We start from the raw sequence: 27,921 nt of genomic DNA on the forward strand, positions 1-27,921 counted from the left end.
GCATCATGCAAAAACTACCACTCGAAATTGTATGCATTTATTACAGTTGTATTGTTGGAGGTCTAACTTAAAATCTGGTATGTGTTTTACCTTGATACCCGTTATGTATACGTATAGTGTGTTTACTTTAGCCTAATTGGGTCAGTATGGGGAAATAGGAATCCATAGGGGGTGCAGGGAAACTGTCTTAGGAACCTTTAATTGCTTTTTGGTGAAAACAGTTGTACCACAATCAGATTATTGGTCAACCGTGAGTTGTCCATGAAAATGAGTAAAATTAGCTTTTTAAATATTGATCAACTTAGTTTTGTGTAAGGATCATTTGATTATATTGGAAGAAAGAAATTGGGACAGCAGAAGTTCTATAAAACTAAACTGAATAAACCAGGATAGAAATGATAGACTCTGCAAAAAGTAATATTTTTGAACATCTTATCATAATAATAATGTTAACAGTTTAATTCCATTATCTATAGGCATTCTTGAATTGGTGTACTATTATTATCGATAAGTTTGTCAAGTTGACACTACTGTTGTCGATGATAAGTTCGTCGAGCTGGCTTTAAAAATTAGTTTTGTAAGTCTCTTCGGAGGTTTTTTTCATCATGTCTTATCAATATAAGTGATATAATTGTTGAGATTTTGTGTTAATGTCTTCGTTTGTTTAACTTCATTCATTAAATGGTGAAACTATTATCGTTGACAAGTTTGTTGAGTAATAATAATGCCCCGCCTGTGACTTCATCCACTTGAATCGTGAACCATCATGAAGTTCGAAAAATCCTGAAGCTTATTATCGGTGAGAAAAACGGATATAAAAACTGAAGCTGATGCTGTTCAAAGGGCACAGCAGTAAAGAATTGGTGTGTTTATAAGCACAGATTCTTCTGTTCTTGTAATTTCGTTAAATACAACACGAGGCTTTTTCCTTATCTACGTCTGTTGTTATTTTATACTTTACATATCTTTATATGTGCTCACAAACACATGAATTCTTTATGGTCGTGGCCTTTGGACAGCTTCACCTTCAGTTTTTTATATCCGTTTTTCTCATTGATAATAAGCTTTAGGATTCTTCAAAATTCATGGATTTTTGTCATCCAAAGCAGATGAAATTGCAGGAAAAAGCTAGATGCTTAATAATAATAATAATAATAATAACACACTGTTAAGAGAAGAATCCGAAAAAATTCTCACAGGATATAAAATTTTACCACACTTCAACCTCTGACCTTAAAATTGTACCATCATTTTAATTCAGGCTTAATTTTTTTATTTGAAGAAATCGTACTAGAGAAATGTTGTTGCCACCACTAATTATTTGTTAAATGATAATCTTTTAATATATGGCATAATAGAAATTATTACTAGCTCAAATGTTACATAAGTCAGTTTTGGCTATATTTGCATGAACATGGGTGAAGAAGTGGACCTCCAAAATAAATGAACAGCTAGATAGTTGCAGGAAAACCAGTCATAAAATGGACTAAATGCCAGAGGTCTCTTCATCTGTCAAAATAGAATTAAGATTGGAGGAAACACGATAATTTAGTGATTAATTAGTAAAGTTATCCATGATCCCTGGTCATGGGGAAAAGAATGGAATGGAAAAAGACAATCACCAATGAAATTTTGAAATATCATACTAGATTTTAATACTGATGTTTAGTAGTCATAAAATAAATTTTTATTGGCTTCATACATAATTTTATGTTAAAATTTTTGCTCATTTTGTTTAGCCGTACACATCTACAATTATTTGATTTATTTCATTGTAGACTGTAGTGTACTTTTGTTCCCAGATTTGCACATCCACAGAAGCTGCAGTTATTTCTTAATTTTAAATTAGTTATAATAGTACATAATGCTATTCAAAGCAGTGTGTTAGTGTGAGATGGAGAGTGAAATAAGCAAAAACCTAAAACATTTCTCTATAGGATCGTATATCAGATAGCAGGCATCACTTCTGGTTGATAATGCATAAAAAATAACTTGGAAATAAATGCCCTAACTGTTTTCTGATTAAATGAACAAAAGTGCTGTACATTTTTAAAAACTGGAATGAAAAGGCTGTGTGGTGGTGGTGGTGAGGCGATTATAACCTAGAAGAGCTACAGTGAGTGAGTTTTCTTGGTATACTCATAGGCTTCTCCAAATATGGAGACTGGCAAAATGATGATATGTCAAAATTTTTGAGAAATGTCAAATGCTCTGTGAAATAATTTGTCTAAAACTACGAAATAAATTACATTAAGGAAATATTTCACATTCCTTTGAATGACACTCAGAATTGTGTTCAACAGATGGGATGCATCAAATGTTTCTCTAAATTTATTTTATTTATTACTTTTAGACAAATCATTTCACAAAACATTGGACTTGTCTTTTTCCAGAACACATGAAGTATAATATATAGAGATATCGATTGGTGTTCTGTTGTTATTAAGAATGTATAGATCAAGATAAAGCAAAGGTGACTCAATTTATCTTTTAAGTTGGTAATTATATTACTTTTTCAATTTGAAAAAAAATCCACAATTTCTACTCCAGTATAACATTTATGCACAAAATGGTTAGGCCTTGAAAAGATGAATGTTTTGACACTTCATTTACATAACTAACAGAGTGACTTCATGAAATGTGTAAATTTTCCCTCAGATCATGAATTAAGGTTTTCTTAGTTATTCTCTTTACTTTGAAGCGATTAAATCTTTCTTTGCAAAATTAGACCTCAAGCTTGTCAATTTGTTATCCTTTTTGTCCATTTCCTGCTCTGTTTTGCTATGAAAATTCTGACAAAAATGCGTTGTGTAATTTCTAGGGAGTCTTGTTTTCATTCTGCTAAAACATTTGACCAAAAAATTGTAATACAGCAGTAAGAAATAAAGATAATGCCTTGGCACTGTATTTTGATCCAAGTGATGTTTTCTAAATTTAAAGAGAATACATGCAAATACACTTTAAAATTATAGATTGGTCTCTTCATAGGTAGAACACAGCTCTAAATAATCCAAATATTTGAACTGTTGACTACGCTAAGCCACAGTGCAAACAGAATGCTGCAGTTTGATAAAAACACAATTTCTACGTCTTCGATGGTACGTCAGAAAGAAATAACTTTAAAGCCTCTGTGAGCGAAGGATTCTGATGCTCCTGGAAGTTAGGAATTAGAATGTTTTAATTGAAGGAATTAATAGGGGAACTATGGCTCAGTTTCAAGCCAATAGTCAATAAAGTTTGAGAAAAACATGTGTTAAACAGAAAAATTGTAGCTTGTAGAGACTCATTCCATATACAAACAATATCCTTTAAAGAAACATTGCATGCAGCAAAATGGTTAAATATAACAGTACAAAAATGGTTGGTGGAATCATGGTGAGAGGGTATCACATAGTGCACTTACAAATGTTAAATGTAACATGCCAGTCTTCAGGTGTCTGTAGGGAAACTGTGAAGTGGAAATATAACTCAAAATGACTGTTTCAGTGTTGTGAGCCTTCACTAACAAGAACTTTCCTTGCCAGTAGAATACACAGTCATTATTGAAAGATGCGCTGTAAAGTAAGTAATAAGGAAACTGTTCACCGATGGACTCCATAAAAATGTTGAAATTGTTGAAACAGTCTTTGGAACTCCAGATTTAATTGATCCCCCCCCCCCCCCCCTTTCCCCTTTCATTTCTACAAGACACTCTTCTGGCTACCACTGGGTGTCTGTCATACTCTCCACTGTACTACCTGAAATGCTTTTTGTACTGTGCTGTTAATTCGCCACTGTAGACATGATGGTGAATTGATTGTTAATCAAAAGGAGGTAGAGGGTGGCATACTTCTGATGACATGTATGACAAAACTAATGGCAACCTAATATGAGACCTGTAGATGATGATGATGATGATGATGATGATGATGATGATGATGATGATGCAAAATCCATTTTAAAATGCACTAGAGTCAAAACAAATGACTGCATTTCCCAGGTCAATGTATATGACTCAGTAGCAGCTTCCCAAGGGTGGGCCACAAAGCAAACGTGTGCCCATCAAGGAGAGGCTCTGTGATAAGCACAAATTCTTAGCACATAATGTTTGCAGAGGACTGTGTCAATTTAAACACTTGAAACATTCTGTTTTCTAATGAGTCAGTATTTTTTTCAACAAACCATGGTTTAATAACAGTGTATGGACTCCAGTACTAGATATATCCTGAAATTATCTCACAGTGGCTTTGTGTATGGTGGCAGTGTTTGGCTCTATCTCTTTCCACGTGTAATACTTCAGAGGATAGATGATCATCTTGATGCAGCATAAAATCATATCACATTATTGCAGTAACTTAGTCTGAGGCAGTAATGTGTTCCCATCACAATTATTCTCCATTGTATATGCTAGCATCAATTGTACACAGAACAGAATTAGGTTATTGTTCTCAACAGGCTTCTTTTTGCACCAAACCTTATAAATCTTACGATGGAAGAAACCCGACCTGACTCCATGCCTAGAGCCTAAGAGAAGATTTAGAATGCCACCCAGTCCTAGGAGTAGGTGGGAAAATGTGAACATTTATTACCCACCTCATAGACTCCTTTCCTCTCTGAATGCAGATTGTTATTTAAGTTGAACGCCTTAGCACAGTATTTTAACTGATAAAGAAACCACATGATCTGTCCTCCTCAAGACCTATAAATTTTTGATAGGAAATTTAATCACTTCACTTCAGTCTCTTCACTTTAATTCTGTGCAGATACAACATATTAAGAAAACCATTGAGGGGATTGAACTGCATGTGATAACACATACGAGGGCAGTTCAATAAGTAATGCAACACATTTTTTTTCTCGGCCAATTTTGGTTGAAAAAACCGGAAATTTCTTGTGGAATATTTTCAAACATTCCTGCTTCGTCTCGTATAGTTTCATTGACTTCCGACAGGTGGCAGCTCTGTACGGAGCTGTTAAAATGGCGTCTGTAACGGATGTGCGTTGCAAACAATGGGCAGTGATCGAGTTTCTTTTGGCGGAAACCCAGGGCATCTCAGATATTCATAGGCGCTTGCAGAATGTCTACGGTGATCTGGCAGTGGACAAAAGCACGGTGAGTCGTTGGGCAAAGCGTGTGTCATCATCGCCGCAAGGTCAAGCAAGACTGACTGATCTCCCGCGTGCGGGTCGGCCGTGCACAGCTGTGACTCCTGCAATGGCGGAGTGTGCGAACACACTCGTTCGAGATGATCGACGGATCACCATCAAACAACTCAGTGCTCAACTTGACATCTCTGTTGGTAGTGCTGTCACAATTGTTCACCAGTTGGGATATTCAAAGGTTTGTTCCCGCTGGGTCCCTCGTTGTCTAACCGAACACCATAAAGAGCAAAGGAGAACCATCTGTGAGGAATTGCTTGCTCGTCATGTGGCTGAGGGTGACAATTTCTTGTCAAAGATTGTTACAGGCGATGAAACATGGGTTCATCACTTCAAACCTGAAACAAAATGGCAATCAATGGAGTGGCGCCACACCCACTCCCCTACCAAGAAAAAGTTTAAAGCCATACCCTCAGCCGGTAAAGTCATGGTTACAGTCTTCTGGGACGCTGAAGGGGTTATTCTGTTCGATGTCCTTCCCCATGGTCAAACGATCAACTCTGAAGTGTATTGTGCTACTCTTCAGAAATTGAAGAAACGACTTCAGCGTGTTCGTAGGCACAAAAATCTGAACGAACTTCTCCTTCTTCATGACAACGCAAGACCTCACACAAGTCTTCGCACCCGAGAGGAGCTCACAAAACTTCAGTGGACTGTTCTTCCTCATGCACCCTACAGCCCCGATCTCGCACCGTCGGATTTCCATATGTTTGGCCCAATGAAGGACGCAATCCGTGGGAGGCACTACGCGCATGATGAAGTAGTTATTGATGCAGTACGACGTTGGCTCCGACATCGACCAGTGGAATGGTACCGTGCAGGCATACAGGCCCTCATTTCAAGGTGGCATAAGGCCGTAGCATTGAATGGAGATTACATTGAAAAATAGTGTTGTGTAGCTAAAAGATTGGGGAATAACCTGGTGTATTTCAATGCTGAATAAAACAACCCCTGTTTCAGAAAAAAATGTGTTGCATTACTTATTGAACTGCCATCGTAGATGTGTTCCACCATTTCAACAGATTCACTAAGCTGTTTACACATTACACAGGTTTTGCTAATAGTAAGGCATTTCTTACCATAGTTATTCATTTGTTTGACCGCATCTTGCCACAGTAATTTTTTTCCCAGGTCTGGAACACTAGGAATTAGTCTGTGGGGGGTTTCCTTGTTTGTTTTTGTAGTGTTTCTCCTGATGCTATGAAGTCATGTTATATACTTACATCATCACACATGCTTTTATGTGATTGACTTCTCTGTAACTTTGTGAGAAGCTCATATTTTGGCCCAATCCATTATTTATGTTGTCAGCTGTACAAAGCATAGCATAAATCCACAGATCGGCATTATATGGAACACACTTGCCTACTGGAAAGACAGTGAATAAAGCCTTTAAATAGTCACCTTAGTGATACATTGTTTTAGGACGTCTCCTGAAATTCTAAAAATTTTTGATGGTTTGGTAAAGTTAGCAGACTTACATGACTTATTTTCAAGAAAAAACCAAAATACATGATGATAGACTGTAAGCTGAAATTCTCGATTCTGTCTTATGATATTTATTCACAGCGAAAAATTGAGCAATTTTGCCACCACTCAGTTGCTGTATGGTTGTATTGTATTGTATTGTATTTTTTATTGGTCCTGTTGTCTACATAGCAGCTTATGCATAAGACATTGGACAGTCAAGTTATAAATATACAGCCTGAAAGTCATTACAAGACATACATATTTAAGGTTACAATAATACACTTTACACATAAGTATTTATATAACAAATTTCATAAATTTAAATATTGTTCAATGGAGTAAAAGCAGTGATGCTGTAAATATGACTTAAGAGATTTTCCAAATGTATTGACCTCAGTGATAGCTTTTATGTTTTCAGGAAGTTTGTTATAAAGCTTAACTCCCATGTGAAAAGTACCTTTTTGGCACAGTGCAGTGCTGATTTGAGTCATATGTAAGTTTCTGTTTTGTCTGGTAAAGTGCTCATGTATATCACAGTTTTTTTGCAGTCTCCAGTCCTTGCCTATTACATTTAATTTAAAGAACAAAAGGGTTTCCATAAAGTATACACATGGTAATGGAGGAATACCAGATTTCTTAAACAGGGGTTTACAAGAGTCTCTAGGCTTGCACCCAAAGAAGATTCTAATGGCCCTTTTTTGTAGTTTAAAAGTGCTATTAGCTGTTTTAGAGCTTACCCAGAAGGTGACCCCATATCTAAGACGAGAATGAAAGGACACATGATATGCATTCAATACTGTTTTCTCACTACAGCATTATTTTAATGAACAAAGAAGGTAACATGTTTTGCTCAGTTCTGCATTGAGATATTCAATATGCTTATTCCATCTGATGTTACTCTGCAGCCAAAGTCCTAAAAATTTGGTTTCAGTATTGTTACCAACTGGTTCGTCATTGATAGAGACTGATGGGATAAACATGTCCTTGTTAGGAACATTGTGGAATTTTGGAGCAATGGTTTTCTTACTGTTTATTACAAGCTGATTACTCTGTGCCCAGCTGCTAAGTTGTTTCGTGACTGTATTTACTGTCTGCTGTAACTGTTCATTGTCATCTCCTTTTAGTAGAATCGTGGTGTCATCTGCAAATATGATTGTTTTGTGTGCATCAAGATTTAAACTTAGATCATTTATGTACAGAAGAAACAGAAGGGGTCCCAATACTGATCCTTGGGGTACACCACATTTAATTTATTTATAGTCAGATAAGTGATTAGATACAGTTTTTTAGTTCAATATTTGTGTGCTTGATACACACTGCCTGCATACGATTAGTCAGGAAGGAATGATCCACTTGTTGGACAGACCTCGAATACCATATCTTTCTAGCTTTGATAGCAGAATTTTATGGTCCACCATGTCAAAAGCTTTTAACAAGTCAATAAAGACTCCTATTGTTTCCTGTTTTTTGTCCATCAGGTTTAGGATGGAATTGATGCACTCATAGACAGCAGTTGTCGTTGACCTCTTGTTTCTGGATCCATGTTGTTCATTACATAGGATGCTGTTTTTATTTATAAATTTCGCAAGTTTCTCATACATAACTTTTTCCAGTACTTTAGGGATGCAGGAGGAAATTGTGATGGGTCTGTAGTTATTTACATTGTCTTTATCCCCTTTTTTATATACAGGAATAACTTTTGATGTTTTCAACACATCGGGGAAAGTGCCTGCCTGAAGTGAGCAGTCACATAAGTGTGTGAGTACTTCAATTAGGTTTGATGCGCTCTTCTTTAACATTGTTGCAGGTATACCATCAATACCTGCCGATTTAGAATTTTTTAGTCCTTTTATTGCTTTAGCTACTTCATCTTGTGAAACAGAACTGATGTACATTGATCCTCTACATGCACTTATTTTATACTCATTTGCCTGGGTGCTCTTAAAGTTTGATGGTTACAGAGATGAGTGACATTGTAAATAATATTAGTACCATTGGAAAGTAGCTGAAATTGCAACAATTCAGTGAGACCATTAAAATTCCTGTCAGGATCTATACAGAATAGTCAAGTGAATTACCTCCACTTTTGACCGTAATTTACTGCAGATCCCTTGAACAGAGAACTGGTCCCCCTGACTGGAAGACAAATATATCATACACAACAACAACAACAACAACAAAAACAACAAAGCTGCCATATATGACCCACATACCTGCTATTATGTCATTCACCTCTTTCTGTCACACAATTATTGAGCATATTCTCTCTCATTCATTAATGGTCTTTCAGGAATGTGAAATGAGTCAAGTTATGCACTAAGAGAATCAGCTGCAATAAATTGTGTTAACTACTGTTAAACTGTGTTAATAATTAAGTATTTCTAAACTTCTACACTTTATATGTGGTTACGCAAGCTAAATTTAACACAGTATATGTAACACGAATGCTGCAGTCATTTGTATTAAATTGCAACTGTTTATCTTCTGCTGCTGGTTTAATATCAACAGGATCACACCAAATTGATAATAAGAGGCCTATTTACAGTGGACTCTGCTGATTATAGTGCAGCTAAGAGGGCTGTTGAATCATTGCATGTAGATCATCAGGTAATAAATTAGAGGAATTGTTAACTATGATGTGTTTAATTTTATCTTGCTTTAAAAGTAGTCTCCATTTCTTGCTTTATGTTTCATAGGAGCACAATTTAGAACTTTGAACCAGAATACAGAATCCTGGTCAGAAAACTAACAGTTGAAGTGTACATAACAATTAGTATTGCATTCATGGAAAATCCAGTATGCAAAATATGTGTAGGATAAATCATTCTTTCCCATTTCGTATTATTCTTGATCACAATCTCAAATCCCCGACATATTCTCCAGGTAACGGCCATGCTCACAGATATTTGTTTCTCCCTTAATTAGGTTCTTAATTTCTCCTGTGGTTAACTTGTTTCCCCTCTGGCACCCAACTTTCATCCTGGACCTGCAGGTACCCAATAAATTTCACCCAAATGGCGCATAGATCCTTAATCACACACGATCCCCACTCTCAATATTTGTTCTGATGAGCCGTTTTGTGGCTGTGTTAGCACACATAACTCTGTGTTCTGTTCGCAGTGCTTCAGAGGAAGAGTCAGTACTTTCAAAAACTCCAGCCAACTACTCTGATTGTTGTGATCTGTTCAGTGCTCTCTGCTTAATGTATGAGATGAAATGGTGTTTTAACTTATTTTATGCCATATGGAAAACTGTGTCAAGAGGTAATACCTATATTTTGTAGTGATATTGATGTGGAATAACAGGCTGACCTCAAAGATTTAACTCATTGAATGTTATAATATTTTAAACGTAAAAAACAGTCACCTTGTATTGTCTGGATTTGCTATGTGTGATTTGAGAGTAATGTTATGTCATTACATGTAAGAATAAGTGTGCTGCAAGTTTTTGTGTCCCCAGTGTGAATGCAATTGTGTCAGTGTTAGTTAACCACATGTAACACTTTCATAAAGTTACCTTTTTTCAGAGGCGTGTTTGTAAACTGATAAAATAAATGCAGTGTTAAAACACAAGATCCATAATTCAGAAGAATCAGATTCAAAACTTTCTATTTTCTGTGGTTTCAGTACATAATTTCAGTGTAATGAAAGGATAATTCATTAGCTAAGCCTTAGACAGATTTCACCATTCACCTTTGTTAAAAATTAACTAGCATTTACGTTCGAAGGCATCACTGATGCTGTTGCTTTACTAAAAAAAGCTTTGACAATAAAGCAGGTATTTTCTTCAAAAATTGCTGAGTGGGTACCGTTTCTTTATTGGCTGTGGTGTTTTGTCTAAGAAACTGGCCTCCTGTCATGTACCTTACATCATTCTCATCATTAATAGCAGTGTGTGAATTGTCAAAATTACTGGTTGGTTGTTGGGCTGGTTTGAGTTATACATATCCCATAGATCATAAATGAGTTACCCAAAATGTTATCCCAAATGACATGAGTGAATGAAAATATCCAAAGCATGTTAGCTTAGTGATTTCAATGTTCCTTATGTTGACAGTTGTTGTTAGTGAAAATGTATCTGGACCTAATTTTTTTAGCTTGTGTATGGTTTTTCCAATTTATTTTTTGTCTGTATGCACACCCAAAAACTTAGAACTTTCTGCAGTGTTCATTATTTTTTTTGATACTGTCAATTAATTGGAAGTAGGCTGTGTTTTTGACAATTCAAAATTGGGCAAGCTGTGATTTTTCAAAATTTAAGAAAGTCCATTTGTACTGAATTGGTGAATAAGTTTCACATAAACATTATTACTATTTCCTGTCACAATACTACTTGACTTGACTTGTTTTGACTTTACTTTACTTGACTTGACTTTACAGTAATAACTGTATTGTCTGAAAAAGACCAATTTTGCCTCCTAATAAAATAAACTGGTAGATCATTAACATAGACCAAGAACAACAATGACCAGTGATTGAATCATATGTAGCATGAAATGTTATTTCTCCTCATACAGAAGAAGATAGTATCTCCCGTGAATAGTTTGAACAACTTTTCTGCAGTTCATTTTTCAAATAGGAAGTAAACCAGGCATACACTAAAATGTATTCGCTGCAATTAATCGTATTAGAAAGTTCTCCCTCAGGGTACTGTTCATTGTAAACACACAGTTTTGTTGGGTATAAAATACCAGTCCTGCTAGGGCACCAAGATGTTATGATAATTTATCCAACTGTTTTGGACAAAGTTGGTGTGCAATATGAACTAAATAAAACATTAATTAATTATGAAGGTATCTGAGAAACATTTTCATACTATGTTAATCACACCTGATACATAATACGTATGTATGTGTGTGTCCTTGCATTGACAGTTATAATTTCACAGCTGCACAGCAAGAGCAAAACAAAATGTTGAAGTGATATATATTGTCATTCCACACATTTCGCTCTTCACCTTATTTTCTCCAGTTTCTGCAGAAAACAACTTAATGTAGAACACTTCACAACTTTTACCAACTTCTTGAGCGATGGGTTTTTAATTCTAAAAGCAGAGGAAATATGGAAAGATATGTGCCCTAGTTTCAGAAATAAAAACACTCAGATGGCAAAAACCCTGTTGAAACTACAGGGGGGAAACAAAGCATTTTGCATAATAACAGAGCCACAAATTCTGTATAATCTGTACTGCTTTTCGTAGCAAAACAATACATTAGGACATAAGGTCACAATGAAAAATATGTCTTCTGTCTGTCACTGTTGGTTTATTGTGATAAATGTGCATATTACTACAGTATGGTTTCATTTTTGGGATTTCATAAGATTTGCAGAATTCTGTTGTGTCCTAGTAAAGCAGTCTGATTTGAGAGGTATTAAGTTTATTCAATGAGTGTAACTAATACACAAAAAGTAATGTAGTACCAACAAAAGTATTCCTATTTACTAAATGCCTTTTATGAAAGTCTACAGCAGACTTCCTTTATCATTCTCCAGTTGGGATTTGATTACATACACTCTGACAAATGATAATGTGGGTAATGTTGTCTTTCTTCAAATAGTGTTGCACAATGTGAATAATTATGTAGTGTAGTTTAGTGCAGTAATGTTACCAATATATGAAGTGGAGTACTATATTCATGGGCAACCACAGAAAAATCAGTGCCAATTTCAAGCCAGCTGAGAGATTTCAACATCAGTTAGTGTTGGAATGTATCTGTGTGTAATTACTGTTAGGGGACCCTGAACTCACTTAGAAAAGTCAGCTCCTGTGTCTTTAGGCCATGAATCTAGGCAACCATCAAGTTAGAAGTGATTCTTTGTTGTGCAATATTGTTATGTACAGGATCAGTCCTACGGAGACCGGCTATAAAGTGTTATCTGACAGATTTCGATAACTGAATGGCATGAGATAAGTCAGTGTCACCACCAGTGTAAGTGTGATATCAGGATTGGTGTTTGCATATTGTGCTGTGGTAGTCACATAGTGTATTGGGGTAATTGATGGCACCCCCCCCCCCCCCAATTCACTTTATATTTTGTAGAAGTTTTGTGGAATTAGCACTTCTGGAAATTTGGGTGCATTGAATTCTCATCTTCAGTTTTTCAGTGTATGCTATGTTGATTATATGACAGTCCACAATTTTTAGCCAGGTGTCTGGTCTCAAGTCCTGATCTGGCACTCAGTTTCTTGTTGCTATACACTATGTGATCAAAAGTACCTGGACACCCCCAAAAACATAAGTTTCTTATATTAGGTGAATAGTACTGCCACCTACTGCCAGCTACTCCATGTCAGCAACCTCAATAGTCATTAGTCGGTGTGAGAGAGCAGAATGGGGCACTCTGCAGAACTCACGGACTTCGAATGTGGTCAGGTGATTGGGTGTCACTTGTCTCATACGTCTGTACGCAAGATTTCCACACTCCTAAACATTCCCAGGTCCACCAATGTGACAGTGAAGTGGAAACTTGAAGGTACATGTACAGCACAAAAGTGCACAGGCCAACATCATCCGTTGACTGACAGAGACCGCCGACAGTTGAAGAGGGTTGTAATGTGTAATAGGCAGACATCGATCCAGACCATCACACAGGAATTCCAAACTGCATCAGGATCCACTACAGGTAATATGACAGTTAGGTGGGAGGTAAGAAAACTTGGATTTCATGGTCAAGCTGCTGCTCATAAGACACACATCATTCCAGTAAATGCCAAACGACGCCTTGCTTGGTGTAAGGAGCATAAACATTGGACGACTGAACAGTGGAAAAACATTGTGTGGAGTGACAAATCACGGTACACAGTGTGGCGATCCGATGGCATGGTGTGGGTATGGCGAATGCCCTGCGGTTGTGTTTTTCATGGAGGGGGCTTGCACCCCATTTTGTTTTGCATAGCACTATCACAGCACAGGCCTACATTGATGTTTTAAGCACCTTCTTGCTTCCCACTGTTGAAGAGCAATTCGGGGATGGCAGCTGCATCTTTCAACACGATTGAGCAGCTGTTCATAATGCGCAGCCTGTGACCGAGTGGTTACACAACACTAACATCCCTGTAATGGTTTGGTCTGGACAGAGACCTGACCTGAATCCTATAGAACACCTTAGGGATGTTTTGGATCACCGACTTCATACCTCTCCTCAGTGCAGCACCCCGTGAAGACGGGCTGCCATTCCCCAAGAAACCTTCCAGCACCTGATTGAATGTATGCCTGTGAGAGTGAAAGCTATCATCAAGACTAAGGGTGGGCCAACACCATATTGAATTCCAGCATTACCGATGGCGGGTGCCATGAACTTTTAAGTCATTTTCAGCCAGGTGTCCAGATACTTTTGATCACATAGTGTATATAACCTTCTCATGCTTTTTTTCTTCAATAGGTTACATTTTTATTAATTCTGTGTCTTTCATCTTCCCTGCAGTAATTTGTCAAATCAGTCAGTTTTTAATGCTTACTGTCTAAAGCAATTGTTAGCATACGCCCCCCTGCCCCCCCCCCCCCCCCCCCCAAGGTGAAAAGGTAAAATCTAATTTCTGATGTCGCCTTTGTGAATAAAATTCTATTGTGTAGATACAAAGCTTAACTGCTTAGAAGTCTTCTTGAATCAGTAAAATTATCGGAACAATCTGTTGATAGATTTCAGATATAAGGATAAGCAATTTTAAGAATACAATATAAGTAATAAAAACCTTTTTGATATGTACATTTGCAGTTGATTTTCTAACAATGAAAGAACTTTCCCTCAGTATTTTAAATTTCTGCTTCAATTTTAGTTATGTTAGTAGTTACTCGTGATACTTTTTTCATACTTGAAAAGGCGTGTATCACAGGTTTAGCAACAGTTTAGATGTTAGGATCCTTTCTTAGGGTTCTGTACATCAGTCTGTAAAAATGGAAGCCTTGTTGGATCACCTCATTGTCTGTACATCTGACTGTTAAGAATAACTTTTTGTCAGGAATGAGTAGATTTACCAAGTTCAGATTTATGTCAAATATGAAGTTGTAAGGTTCCTTGGTGGTGTAAACAATTTAGGAACCATAGACCTTAGTCTCTGACCCGAAAGTCAGCTTGTTGATACCTCTACCTGTCCTGAGAAAAAGGGGTCTTGACAGACAGACAGCTAGACAACAGAGTGATCATATAGCGGTTCTGTTTTTACCAACTGAGGTGCAGAACTGTAAAAGCTGAGTTATGTTTTCTTCAGTACACTTTGAGAGACATCATGTGATGTCTGCTCAGAGCTGATCTCACCAAAGAGAAAAGACCATAAAAAAAAGGAAGGGGGTGGCGGTAAAGCACATTCCAGCAAACTGAGAGGTTGCATGATTGAATCTTTGCTGTACCATGGATTTTTCAATAGTTGTTTTAACTTAGCCTTCTCTTCCCAATGAAGTGAGGAGTCGCCAGAAACAACTTGTTGTTCAGATTCCATGTGAAACTGGAGGCCCCCATTCCCCAGTTGGATAACTGCGATAGGTTAGGGACATGTAAGTTACTAAGGTGATGTACAATAGGAAGACTTGCACCAGGCCGTTGAGCCACTTTAAACAACAACAACAGTAATAATAATAATAATTATTATTATTATACATAATCAAGTCTGTACGGAACCTTCAAAATGCCAGTCCTACTTGCACTTGTCCAGTTTCTTAGTTTGAGCTCAGAATGATAAGGATCCTGTATGTATAGCTTTGTATATCACTTTTTTTTTTTTTTTTTTTTGAGGAAATTCAATGCCCGATTGTTTTTCTGTTACTCTTTTACACTTGTCTTGTAGTAAACTGTTCTTAGATAGTGAACCTCTCAACTATAAATTAAAATGTGGGCAAAAATACCCAATTTGTCAATTAGGGCGATCCACTATACACTCGATAAAAAAATGCAATCACTGATTAAATGTATAATTTTCAAAATGATATCTAATTATACACACATTATTGCCTAATTGTATCAAGAATAAGAAGTGGTTGTAAGAATGAAAGCAAGAAATGAAGTAGTCTTAATGAAAGATACCTCAGCAAGGATAAGTGGCAAATTTTATCAAAATACAGATACAGGTGTCTGCATTGTGTTAATAAAGGCTGAAGTTAAATATGCTTGACAGTTAGATCATAATAAGTAGAATACTTGCTCCATTGTAGAAGGCTGAGGTAAGTAATCTGTTTGTCTGTATGGAAGAAGTATCCCACCAATCCCCAGCAGTGAGTTAGAGAAACTGTGGATAATCTAAATAAGTATTGTAAAACAGGAATTTCAGTGCTGCTTATTGTGTACGAGTCCAGCATCTTAACTGCTGTATTTCGTAGCAGCCCTACAGCAATGTTTGCATACCAATACTTGAAACTAAGTATAAATTTATAGTTGAAATAATGGTATACTAAAAAATAATACCAGCAGTATTAAAATTGTAGGAACAAATAAGAAGGGAGCTGAACCTTAAGCATTCTGTTCCCAGTGTGTGTTGTGAAATCCTCTTGGATTGCAACCCACATCCATTTGAATAAAATTCTTGAGATTTCAATAGTTGTCACACCCCTCTGCAGAATGTAAATTACTAACTGTTGGGGTTAGCATATTATCCTCTGTAAATGGTCTGTGAAATAGTCCATAACATTCCAGAGGTGGGACAAAATTATATACACAAGAGGAGGAGCAGCATCAAATAGTGCACTGTAAATCTGACTCACTGTGACAATGTGAGGTGACAATGTGAGAGGATGTGGCACCATCTCTGAAATTATTACCCTCACCCTATAACGCTCGATCATAGTTGTTTTGTTCCTGGTGTTCCGAGCTGGTCCATGCCTTACTAGTAAATACTGTTTATCTAAATTGTTGCACTGTAATTGAATTTCAGCTGTTATTTATAACTGAACCCCAAGACATTGTTGCATGGGACAAGCTTCTCATTTTTCTGAATTATAGTTTCTGCCTATTTTTTTTAGGTAATGTTTCAACGTCAGTGATTTGCCTAGATCCCTTTGTTTTGTAGGTGAATGTATTCACACCGTTAATTGTTTGTCCCTCATAGATACTGCCACATGCACAAGTAGTACAGTACACAGATGGCACTGTAATACCTATGTTGTTATTAACTGAATGTAACATTTCCTGAATCTTCAAAATTGTTGGGAACATCAGACTTAAGACATACTTCTGGTGTGGTTGTCGTATTTTGTTAGGTGGTGCACGATAATATAGAGGAAATGCTAGTGGCTTTATCTCTTCCCCTGAACCATGATGTGACCGTCATTTATTGCATCTGAAAGCCTCAACAATATAATTCTTGATATAACTGTTTTCCTTGAGCATGAGTCACAAATGCATTAGTTCACACTGGAGATGACCAGTGTCAGAAATCACTTATTCCCTATATGTTAATATGTTTAAAATACGTTTCTTGGCTTTCATGAACCATTTAGAGTGAATTGCCTGAATTGTGTAAGTACACACATGTTACCTAAGTATTAAAAATGTAAGTTCAGGAGGATAGTGATCAAACACAGAGCTGGAGACTAAGACTAAAATGTATTTAGTTTTTAAATTCCGTAGATATTGATTCTAGTAAGTACATATGTAAATGTAGTTTAAGTGAATAGTCTTTGATGTCATGCATAGTGCAAAGTTTGAAAACAATATAGGAGCATTGATTTTGATGGATCATCTGACACTAACATAAAGCATATTATTCTGAATTTCAAGCTTTGTATGTTTTCTCATCAGTAGTGGGAAGGATATGTGAGATATTAATGCAGGTAGAAAAGTTAGCTGTGAAAAAAAAGCTAAGTTATGAGGATTCCTTTGATTAGAAAGCACAGGGCAGATATTTGTCCAGTTAAGGATGGCCATCTTGTTTCAGAAGGCTTTACACGCATTGACAACTTTGATACAAGTTTTTATCAATTAGAAATCACGTTCTAAATTTTGTGTTATTCACAATGATTTTATCTACTGCTGTTTATTGATTTATCTTTCAACTTCCCCTAGTGAGATTTTATATGAAAACCATGTTCTTCTTAATAAGTAATGTAATTTTATATTTATTGTAGGTAGGTGCACTATTTAGCAGAACCCTGAAAAATCCTACTATATGAAGTATTCTTTCAAAAGTTTATTGTGGTATTAGAAGCTTAAAAAGTCATTACAAATGCTTTAATGACACATATTTTGAAATCTGTAATTTCATTGCGGGATCTCTGGTGCAGAGTCTGGTTTATAGTACAAATTCAGTCACGTGTAAATTACTAGCATAATCAGAATAAAAATAAAATAAAATGTACAAAAAATCTGTAGTGGTTGTTTTCATTGCTAAATGAGATGACAATGTCTTGAAATTCGAGGCTTTTGTGTCTTTCGGAAAACTGTAAATTTAATATTGATTATCCCAGTTATGGATAAACAGCGCCCTTAAATTATCCCAATTGATGTAGTTAGTTCAATGAGGCTATTGTAGATTCTGTCTTCAAACATATGAAAGTCTTTCAACGCTTATGATCACTTCTGTCAACATAATAGTTCATTGAAATTAGTTACATGGTCAAGCAGGCCTCAGAAGGTGTAGCTCATAATGTGGCTCTACTGATTTGTCCCTTGTGTCTCTCTAGATCCAGACATTGTTTCCCATCCTTAAAAGAATGGAAATGGAATGACGAGAAAGCAACGAACCATTTTATACGCTCGTTCATAGTAATTTACTGATTCATACTCCACTATTAATGAGGTAATATGGCCTATCCCAGGTGGCTATATAACAAAACAACATTGACATGTTTGGATGCTGTAGAGAATTGCCTAGTTTGAGATAGTGGCAGGTGAGACTATTTTCTTAAAATTGTCAAGTAGGATGTTTTGGAACTATGTATTACTCTCGCTGTTAATCTAGCATTTGCCTTGAACAAATTATGCCGAGCACATATACTTTAATTCAGGCCATCTGCAGTGCACCATAGTGATGAAATAGCAGCTGTTGGCTTTGTTTTTACACCTTGAGGAGCTTAGTAGTGAGCAATTTATCACTTACACTGACATTGTGTCCTTGTCATTTTTGTAACTTTTTCTGTACAGCAACACAACTGTGCTTCTGGATGTTATTCATGCAAAGTTTGATGCTTCTATTCTTCACGTGACTCACAGTTAAAGGTTACCATTCAGAAAAACAGAGAAATGGCAGTAATCATTTTTGGCACACACACACACACACACACACACACACACACACACACAACACACAACACACAACACACACACACACACACACACACACACACACACACACACACAGCTATCTTGTAAATTTGGATTCCTAAGGACTATCTTTTTATCTGAAGCATTTTCTGTTTCCCATGTGCTATTTCACACACAATTCAGTATAAATTATGCTTTCCAAGTTTGTAAAATACCTTGCCTCCGTGAGTGGTTTCCTTGTTTATATACTCCCAGTTCATGTTGCTGAAGTGAATCATGAAGCCAGTATGAGTGAATGGTCTAAGCTCCAAAATATGTTTCAGCCACTACATTTCAGAGTTTCTGTAAATGAGGTGTAGGCAGAAAATCTTTCAATAGTAATTTTTAATTGAGACTTATCATCAAAATGAAGTAATAACATTCCTTTGAGAGTAAACTGTATGGATTACCTACAGTCAGTAAAATTTGATAGTCTCTTCATTGCTCCTTTCTGTTTATCTTCTTTCATTTATTTCATTGTGTACATAAATGTTTCATTTTGCTTTCTTCACTAGAAGTGTGTACTGTATTTGTGAACCTGTGAAATGGTTGTGTGAAAACTCAAGCACTTTAGCAGGCCATTTTAACTCTGTTAAGAATGAGAAACATCTCTCTTTATATTCTTGGAAACCTTTTTTTGAGTAGCCACTTAACAGTGCTTTCCTTATGTTTCTTCAGCATTTAGGTTACACTCAGTGGAATGCTATTGCTTCAATATTACACTTGCTTCTAAAGTTTTGTCATTTATTTCTTGAATTTCTGGGTACTTCCTTTCACAAGTGTAAAGTTTTACAAATTTGTCACCCAATAAAGTCATACTTTGTATTAACAAACAAATACTGTCAGGTTTCTTCAGAACTTCCCATATGCATGGTACTTCAGCACATTTTTTTACAAACATACGAATGGAATGACTGATTTTGTTGCTTCTCTACATAATATCATTTCAATATCTTCATATTCGTGTGAGGGAATATTAGCAGTATTTGTGATGTGCTCGACCATATTGAAATAATTTTATTGAGTTGAAAGACCTGCTGTAGACTGTCGCACATTCCTACAAAGTAGTGTACACCAATATTTTTTTTCCAGAATATTGATCCACTTTGTGTGTGTGAACCTATGATATTTACTTTAAAAAAGGTAGATTTTAATTATTGTAGAAAAGTCAGGCATCTCAATGAAAACTTAATAAATTTCCAGTTCGCTATTTTAATTACTTGAGTTTTCTTCAGACTATTAGTACCCTCATTCCTTCCATTCTTGTTGTTTTTGCTAACTTATTTGTAGTAATGTATTGTTTTTTGTGTTTGAAACAGATGCTATTATTGTATGTGGCACACTTGTCCATCATAGTGATAGTACAATAGAATTTGCCAAAACAGGAAGTATCTTGTTACTCAGGTTACCCAGACAAGCTACTAGGCAGATCCCATGACCCTTTTAGTGAAAGTGGTCATAAGGTTAACTGTAATTATAATCCCTTGCAAGCCCATTCAGGACATCAAATTTCTATAAAGTACGCATTTCTCTGTTATAAGAGGAGTACCTTAATTGTTTCCCTACAAATTTCCCAATTTGACTAAAACATGTAAAATGATATAGCCTTCTAACACTTATCTTGAATGCCAGTGTTCTGTCTGGTACATTGATGTTAAAAGGAGGTTCACTAAACTCTTCTTCTGATGTGACTGGATTTTCCCCCACCTCTACTTGAAACAAGAGTATCACATTTAAAGTCTAAAACAAAGTGAAGAGGGTTCTTCAGTCAATTTATTTAATGATTTAGATTTTGGCTTTGAAAGTTATCATTTGTTATTGAGGATGTCATTGATATAAACTATTGCTTTCATGCGTAAGTTATATCCTAATACTTTATCAGGTCTGCTCAGTTGTAGGTAAAGCAGATGAGTTGCTTAAATTCATGAAGCTCTTCTGCAAAAGAAATTGCATATAAACTCATATGAATATGATATTACAATGCTGCTCATGTATGTGGGATTCATATCATGTTGGACCAACAGAAGATATTGAACATGTGTGAAGAAAGGTGGTGCTAATTATCACAGGCTAGTTTGATGGGCAAGAGGGTGTAACAGAAATATTGAAAATCTTAAATGGCAGCCACCCAAAAAAGACAGGAAATCATGTGAAAACCTGCTTAGAAAATAAAAAGAAGTGTCTTTTAGGGTGAAGTTGGAATATGTACCAGCCCCATGTGAATAACCGCTCAGAGATCCTGAAAAAAATATCAGGTAACAGCTTGCATAGAGATGCACAATCATATTTCCCTCACTCCATTCCTGAATTGAACAGGAAGAAACAAAAAGATACTGTACAATAAAAAGTGCCCACTGCCATATATTTTATTGTAATTTTCTGAGTATGAATATCTTAATTTAACAAAAGTATTTGGTTATGTGAATCATTGTAGGAGCAAATACAAGGGGACTTAAAAAAATAAATTACACATGTCATCCTATGCTAAGAGAATTGTGCAACAAGAGGAACATATTATCAGAAGAGAGTGCACGTTCTGGGATTCCTGCAGACACATTTCTCCTGCAACATGCTTAACAGTGCATCACAATATAGAAGTAAAATGGTGCGGCATCTGGAAAAGTACTCCATAAGTTGAAGTACATGGTAAATACAATTCAAAACATGTAAATTGAACACAGATTCACTATAAAGTTCTGGCAGTATATGGGTAAAATGTAGTGTCACATTCAGCCGTAGTGAAATGGTGCCCAAATTTTGACCAAGGCCACATAGATGTGGGTGATGCCAATCAGGAAGGAAAACCATCGACATCAGCCACAGATGATGTCCATATGATTGAATAACTGATACGCTGCAATTGCATATTTCCCAGTGATGAGGATGTACATGCAGTGGTCCTCTAAAGGCCCTGGTTGCAAGTAGCAGATTTCTGTGATTGAGGAACTGAACAATTGGTACAACTTCCTGGCTGTTGTTTTGGTGACTTGAAAACTAGTGTCGTATATCTGTGTCACATTTAGGTGTAGTACAACATTCAATAAATGTTAATTGGTCTGCCATTATAATGCGTAACTTGCTTTTTGAAATCCCCTCATGGTTAGTTTTATATTTAACAAATAGGAAGCAAAGAGTCTTTCTATAACTTAATCAAAATGAGCAGATTTGAATCTAAGGGGGAGTGTAAATTGGAGACACCATAGTCTTCTTGTCATGGCCCAATGCTTTTGTTAATATACATAACCCACCACTAAACATCACAAAGTCTGTTTTGTGCTTCACAAGATGTAATTGTGAAAGGCACAGAATGATCAGCAAATTCGGGTAGGGAACATAATAAACTTGTGGAGTACTGAAAACTAATTGTCACTTGACTTTAATAAAACATAGCTCATATAGTTTCTGCTGAGGAACACTTGTAAATGTAAAGTGCTTATTCCACAGAATAATAAAATAATTAGTTAAGTTAAAAATTTTAAAGTCTCTGGACTACAGAGGGTGTAAAGTTTTCTTGGATATATTACATTCAGAATCTGTTGCTAATGCTGAAGCTTCTGTCACCACTATTAGAATAATTACCATTGGCACTCGAAAATGTTACCTTCTTTATGTGACTTCTTCCAGTATTGTCTCCCATGATATCATATTTTGGAAGAACTGTGTGCTGCCACAAAGAATATTTGTAGCCACAAGAGGGTGATCAGAGTGTCTGTTCTCAGATACTGAAAACCACATTCATCATTGCTATAATGCCTCAAAATTCTAGTTCTTTTATTATTATGGGATTTGTAATTATTAATATAAATACATTCAAAAGGAACTGTGGTGGTCATTTGGTTAACGTACAACAGAAATCCAATATGCTCTTGAAGAACACCTCCTTAACCACTTTGGAGGAAAGTTACACTATGCTACAGGCTCTGTTTCCAACAGACTTTCTGCAGGAATGAAAAATTTGAAAGATAAGCACCATATATTCAAATATAATTTGAAAGTCTTCCTTGAGGAACATCCTTTTGTTGTGCAAAGTATTTCCTTGCTCTAATTTAAAGGCATTAGCTGTAATACGTTGTTTGTTTGTATCACTATTGTCAATTAAACTTTCAAATTCATGTCAGTGTTATGTGAATTATGTTGTGACTTGTTCCATGACCATGTACCTTTGGCTTATGTGGTCCCACAGATGCTGAGATAAATAAAATAAAAGTTTTCTTTCTTTCATTTTTTGTGGAAGTTGCTGGCTATGGGAATAAATATCCCTCCTTTCATTAGGGAAATAATAGGTCTGTTCACAGTGTAGACAACGTAAATGATTCTGTGGTACAAAATGTCTGTAATAGTTAACCACAGTTATACAGTTTCATTGTTGGATATTGAAATATCTTTGTAACTTTTAGTTTGATAGCTGCTTCAGTAAGTGCTCCAACTAAGTTCATGAAATAGTTAAAAATTGAAATTTTAGTTCTCTTGGTTACCTGGAAAATAGTCTCCTTCGATATAAAATATTCCCAGTTAGATTCCTGTTGATCGTGCATTTTTGAAATCCTCATTTTGTAGTCTTTCAACACTTCTCTCGTTTTCTCTTCTTCTTAATGTGTCCGCCTTCATCTACATTTCAGCTAAAGGGAATGTTTTAGGCTTAAGTACAGTGAATAGAAATTATGTGCAGCAGTACAGTGACATGTTGTGCATCACAGAGAGATTTGCTATTGAAATTTCAATAGGGCATTTCGAGAAGAGCAGTACAACGTATTATTTGTTCCCACATACATTTTACGAAATGACCATGATGAAAAAATTCGAGAAATTGCAGCTCATACAGGGGCATGCTGTTAATAGTTCTTCCCGTGAACCATTCATGAGTGGAACACAGAAAGGGGGATTGGTTAATGCTACCAGAAACACCCTCCACCACATAGTGCCAGGTGGCTTGCAGAGTATTGATGCAGATTTACAGTCATTATCAGCAATGTATTATCAGCAATAACATCTTGTGTAAGACTTTTTGAACAACAGAACATTGTTTGATATTGTATGTTTCCAGTTCAGTGACACTTAACAATAGATGGTAAGACAGCCAAATAATACAGTAGATGACAGTACTACAGTGTGGTCTTTCCTCATGCATATGTCTTACATTCAGAAATGTTGTGATTGACATTTTGTGAATAAGTAGTTTCATTCAATAATGTGTTTTCAACATGCATTGAGAGATATATTCAGATGTGAATCAGAATTGCATGTTATTCTTAAGGAGTATAAGGTGTAAAGGAAGAGTGTGTGTGTGTGTGTGTGTGTGTGTGTGTGTGTGTGTGAGAGAGAGAGAGAGAGAGAGAGAGAGAGAGAGAGAGAGAGAATTTTGTGGTGGTTGAATTTATGTTGTATTGCTATTTGTCACTAAAACAGTTTCTCACAATGTGCAGGCTGGGTTGGCTGCTGCACCAGCACGAGCAGTTTCTGCTGTGAAGAACATGAACATTCCACAGCAAATCAAAGACATTAAGTTACCAGATTTGCCTCAAGCGATAAAGGATCTCAAGTTTTGACTAGAAGAAATAGTGCGAAACATTTTGTTACCAGCTATTTTTATATAATATGTGTGAAAAGACAAAAAAAGTAATGAAGTTATCAATAATGGCCCCTTATTTCTGTTTCTGAGCACTATCAAAAAGTTTTTACCTGCGAACTTCACATGCTGTTTTGTTTCAAATGACATGTATTTGTACAAAGTGCCATGGAAAGTCTTTGTCCAAAATGACTGTTACTATTGTTTTGTTCTCTTTTTTTACAGCAAAAGTTAGTTTTCAAACTTGTATATACATGGAGAAAGTGACTAACCAGTATGGATTGTAATTTTTAGTACAAAACTGTTAAAATTTCCAGTTCCTGTAAAATTCCATAACTATTTTTATTCTAATTTGTCCAAACTTCAGCTGTATGAACAACAATTTTGTGTGTGTGTGTGTGTGTGTGTGTGTGTGTGTGTGTGTGTGTGCGCGTGTGCGTGTATACACAATTCAATGTTATAAATGTTTCATATATGATATTGTAACTCTTTTTGCAATTCATTAAAAGGGATTTTTATACTTTGTTGGAGTAAAAAGTTGTGAAATTTCTTTTGCAATAAAGAAATAGTACACAGCAGTGAACTTGTAAATATATTGATATACATTTCTTGAACTTGACCCAGAGGTTCACTGGATCTGAGATCTTGGGTCATGTGTCATATTGTGTGAGAAATATAATTCTCATGAGCAGTGATAGTTCAATTGGGACTGTTACGAACAGTCAGAATACAAGTGCTGATGCATATTACTTACATACAGACCTGATAAATATGTTTGTTCCATTACATTCTGACATGTGCAGTATGATTGAGATGGATGAAGTACATTGCAATGTCTGGAATCAGCCTCTTGTGTTGTAATTGTCTTGAGTGTATCAAGTACTGTTCTACCAGTAATTTCCTACAGGCTAATAATTTATATTTGTTTCCATGTCCCTTTTGTTTCAGACACTGTTTAAATTGTTATTTGTTGTTATATCTCCGAGGGGCTGCATTTCTGTTGGATAACTCTTTACTTACTGTAATCTCTTGTGTTGGCTACCATGTGGTACTAAAAAATAACTGTTGTAGTGAAAATATTATGGATCATGTGTATTCCACGTATAGTTACTAAAAAGGAAAAAACTGAAACTGTAGGCTTTGGCAAAAATATGTGGCCACTGGGTAGTCTGTGCAGTCCAAGCTGATGTCTGAACTTGACAGAAACTTGACATCTCTCACAGTTCTGTGACCAGAAACCAGTGAAAGCTAGCGTGACAGTTTTGTAGAGGAAGTTTTCTCTCCCTCTCAAGCTTTCCTTTTCAGAATGTGCTTGTGGTTTAGTGTTAAGTGGGTTGCAGTATAAACACAAGGTCCATCAGTCAAGGAGGCCAGACCTAATGTGTGTTTATACAATATTTTGTCACTATCCCTAAAGTATGTGTCTAATAGAAGCACAAACACAATTCATTTCACTACCTGACAGGAGAGTCCAAAAATATTTCCACTTTTGAGTTGTTGGCTGGCCGTTTATCGTGAAACATTTTGTGCACAAGTGTTTGCCCTTGAAACAGCAACTGCCCAGGTCTTCCCTGCTCACTGCAGCAAGCATCAATGTTATAAGGTGCCCACTACTGGTTTCGCTTTGACAAGCAGAAACTTATTTATTGTTGCATGTGTGTCTAGTCTGTTTTCCACTGAGAATATGGCACAGTCCCCATCGATTTAAATGGCTACGGATTTTTGTGTAAATGAATGGAGTGGTAAAGAACATATGGGAAATAGTACAATTTTTATTCATCTGTATCCTATCCAAAGCTGTGTACTTTTGGAGCCGCATTGTGCAGAAGGATCCAAAAACTCAGCAGTTGCTAATGTTGATGACTCGTGTGGCACTTCTCAGACAGCATGTGACATAAGGAATATTGAAATATATAACCTACCATTACAGTTAAAGTTTACCTGATGTGAATGAATTACACATTTATCATTATTAAATGATGTCAGAAGACTATTTTAACCCTGCGACAGCCGGCAGGATCTGTGAGACCCACTGGTTTTTGTTTCACTGAATCTGTATTTTTATAGTTGGTGATTTGACTTGAGTGCTCTGCTAGCTTCCTGAAACATCCGAGGGAAATCATTCGTGTTGTGAATGAGGCTTTGCTTTGTTTAATCATCGTTTGGCAGTCTTCCAAAAAGCACATGGGTCTGTCAGACCCAGCCTGAGCTTTTACATAACTAATTTCTGGCAGTGCGATCTCATTTTTATTTTCGTGTAGGCCTATCATTGAGTTACTTTGTAAACCAATTGTGATGTCTTACTACCGAATTCTTACTGTCAGTAGTCTGCAATATAAAATGGCAAGAGAAAGTCTTTCATACGGTGAAATTTACAGAATTCTTTATGATGATGAGAGTGAAGTAGATGATTCTGACGTGGACACAGACTTCAAAATAAACAGTAATCATGATAGTAATAGTGAAAAAAAAAATGATGTTGAGCCTTCTGTCAGCACTGATGCACCTACTGTTATTGATTCAAGTACAACTTCTGTAACTGACTCAGGTACTCAGCCTAAGCGCTTTTATGAAGGAAGGAGTAGAGCAACTAAATGGACGAAAAGTTGTTTCCCACAAAGCATTCAAATAGCATGGCACAACATAGTAACCATGCATTTGTCTGGAAGTATTCAAGCTGCGACTGATGTAAATTCACCGTTTGAATCATGGCAGTTATTTTTTAGCAGTCCATTGATTCATTTACTTCTTGAATCAACCAATATCTATTTTGATTCAGTTTGAAACAAATATATAAGTGACCCAAGTATAGCTAGGCCTACAAGTTTTGATGAACTGAAGGCATATTTTGGCCTACTTTACTTAATGGGACATTGCATGGTGGTAAATGAATTTGAAGACTTTTGGAATACATATGGGATCAGAATAGAAACACCTCGACTTTGTATATCGGTGAAATGGTTTACATTTTTGACTCATTGCATCAGGTTTGACAACATTCATACAAAGAAAGAAAGAAAAGCACTAGATAATCCTGCTGCAATAAGATCCAACTACAATGCATATTTTGCTCCCTCAAAAAACTTTACTTTGGACGAAATGCTTGTTCCCTACAGAGGCAGGTGCAGGTTCAGGATGTATATACCAAATAAACCTGCCAAGTATGGGATCAAGGTTTTCATCCTGTCTTGTTCTAAAACGTACTGTTTGAAACATTTGCAAGTCTATGCAGTTGCACAACCACAAGGACCATACAAAGTCAGTAATAAGGCATATTATGGTGATTTGCATCTTGTAGACCCAGTAGAAGGGTTTGGGAGAAGTCTGACAATAGACAATTGGTTTACTTCTTATCCATTCATCAAAAAAGTAGTACAAGAAAAGAACATTACTATTGGTAAGTTAAAAAAATAAGCCTGAAATTCCAATTGAGTTTTCACCCAAAAAATCTAAAAAGGCTACTCAAGTATGTTTGGATTTCAAGAAGACGACATATTTGACAAAACGACACAAATCAGT

The 27,921-nt window shown here is 36.2% G+C and overlaps 1 protein-coding gene across 4 annotated transcripts in view; it reads left to right on the plus strand.

The window, feature by feature from the left end:
• LOC126248550 (AP-3 complex subunit sigma-1) overlaps positions 1-24,980 on the plus strand; it is a 110,351-nt gene extending 85,371 nt beyond the window's left edge. For 2 of the 4 annotated variants that reach the window (XM_049949624.1, XM_049949626.1), the window contains exons 5-6: positions 9,118-9,216; positions 24,260-24,980. In XM_049949624.1, coding sequence (XP_049805581.1) covers positions 9,118-9,216; positions 24,260-24,382 — 222 coding nt within the window. In that variant the 3' untranslated portion in view covers positions 24,383-24,980. Of the gene's footprint in view, positions 1-9,117; positions 9,217-18,217; positions 18,425-24,259 lie in introns of all 4 variants that reach the window. The other 2 variants (XR_007545505.1, XM_049949627.1) reach the window with 2 other exon arrangements.
• The last annotated feature ends 2,941 nt before the right edge of the window (positions 24,981-27,921 follow it).

This window comes from Schistocerca nitens, chromosome 3 (assembly GCF_023898315.1).
Source record: "Schistocerca nitens isolate TAMUIC-IGC-003100 chromosome 3, iqSchNite1.1, whole genome shotgun sequence".
NCBI classification, from domain to species: Eukaryota; Metazoa; Arthropoda; class Insecta; order Orthoptera; family Acrididae; genus Schistocerca; species Schistocerca nitens.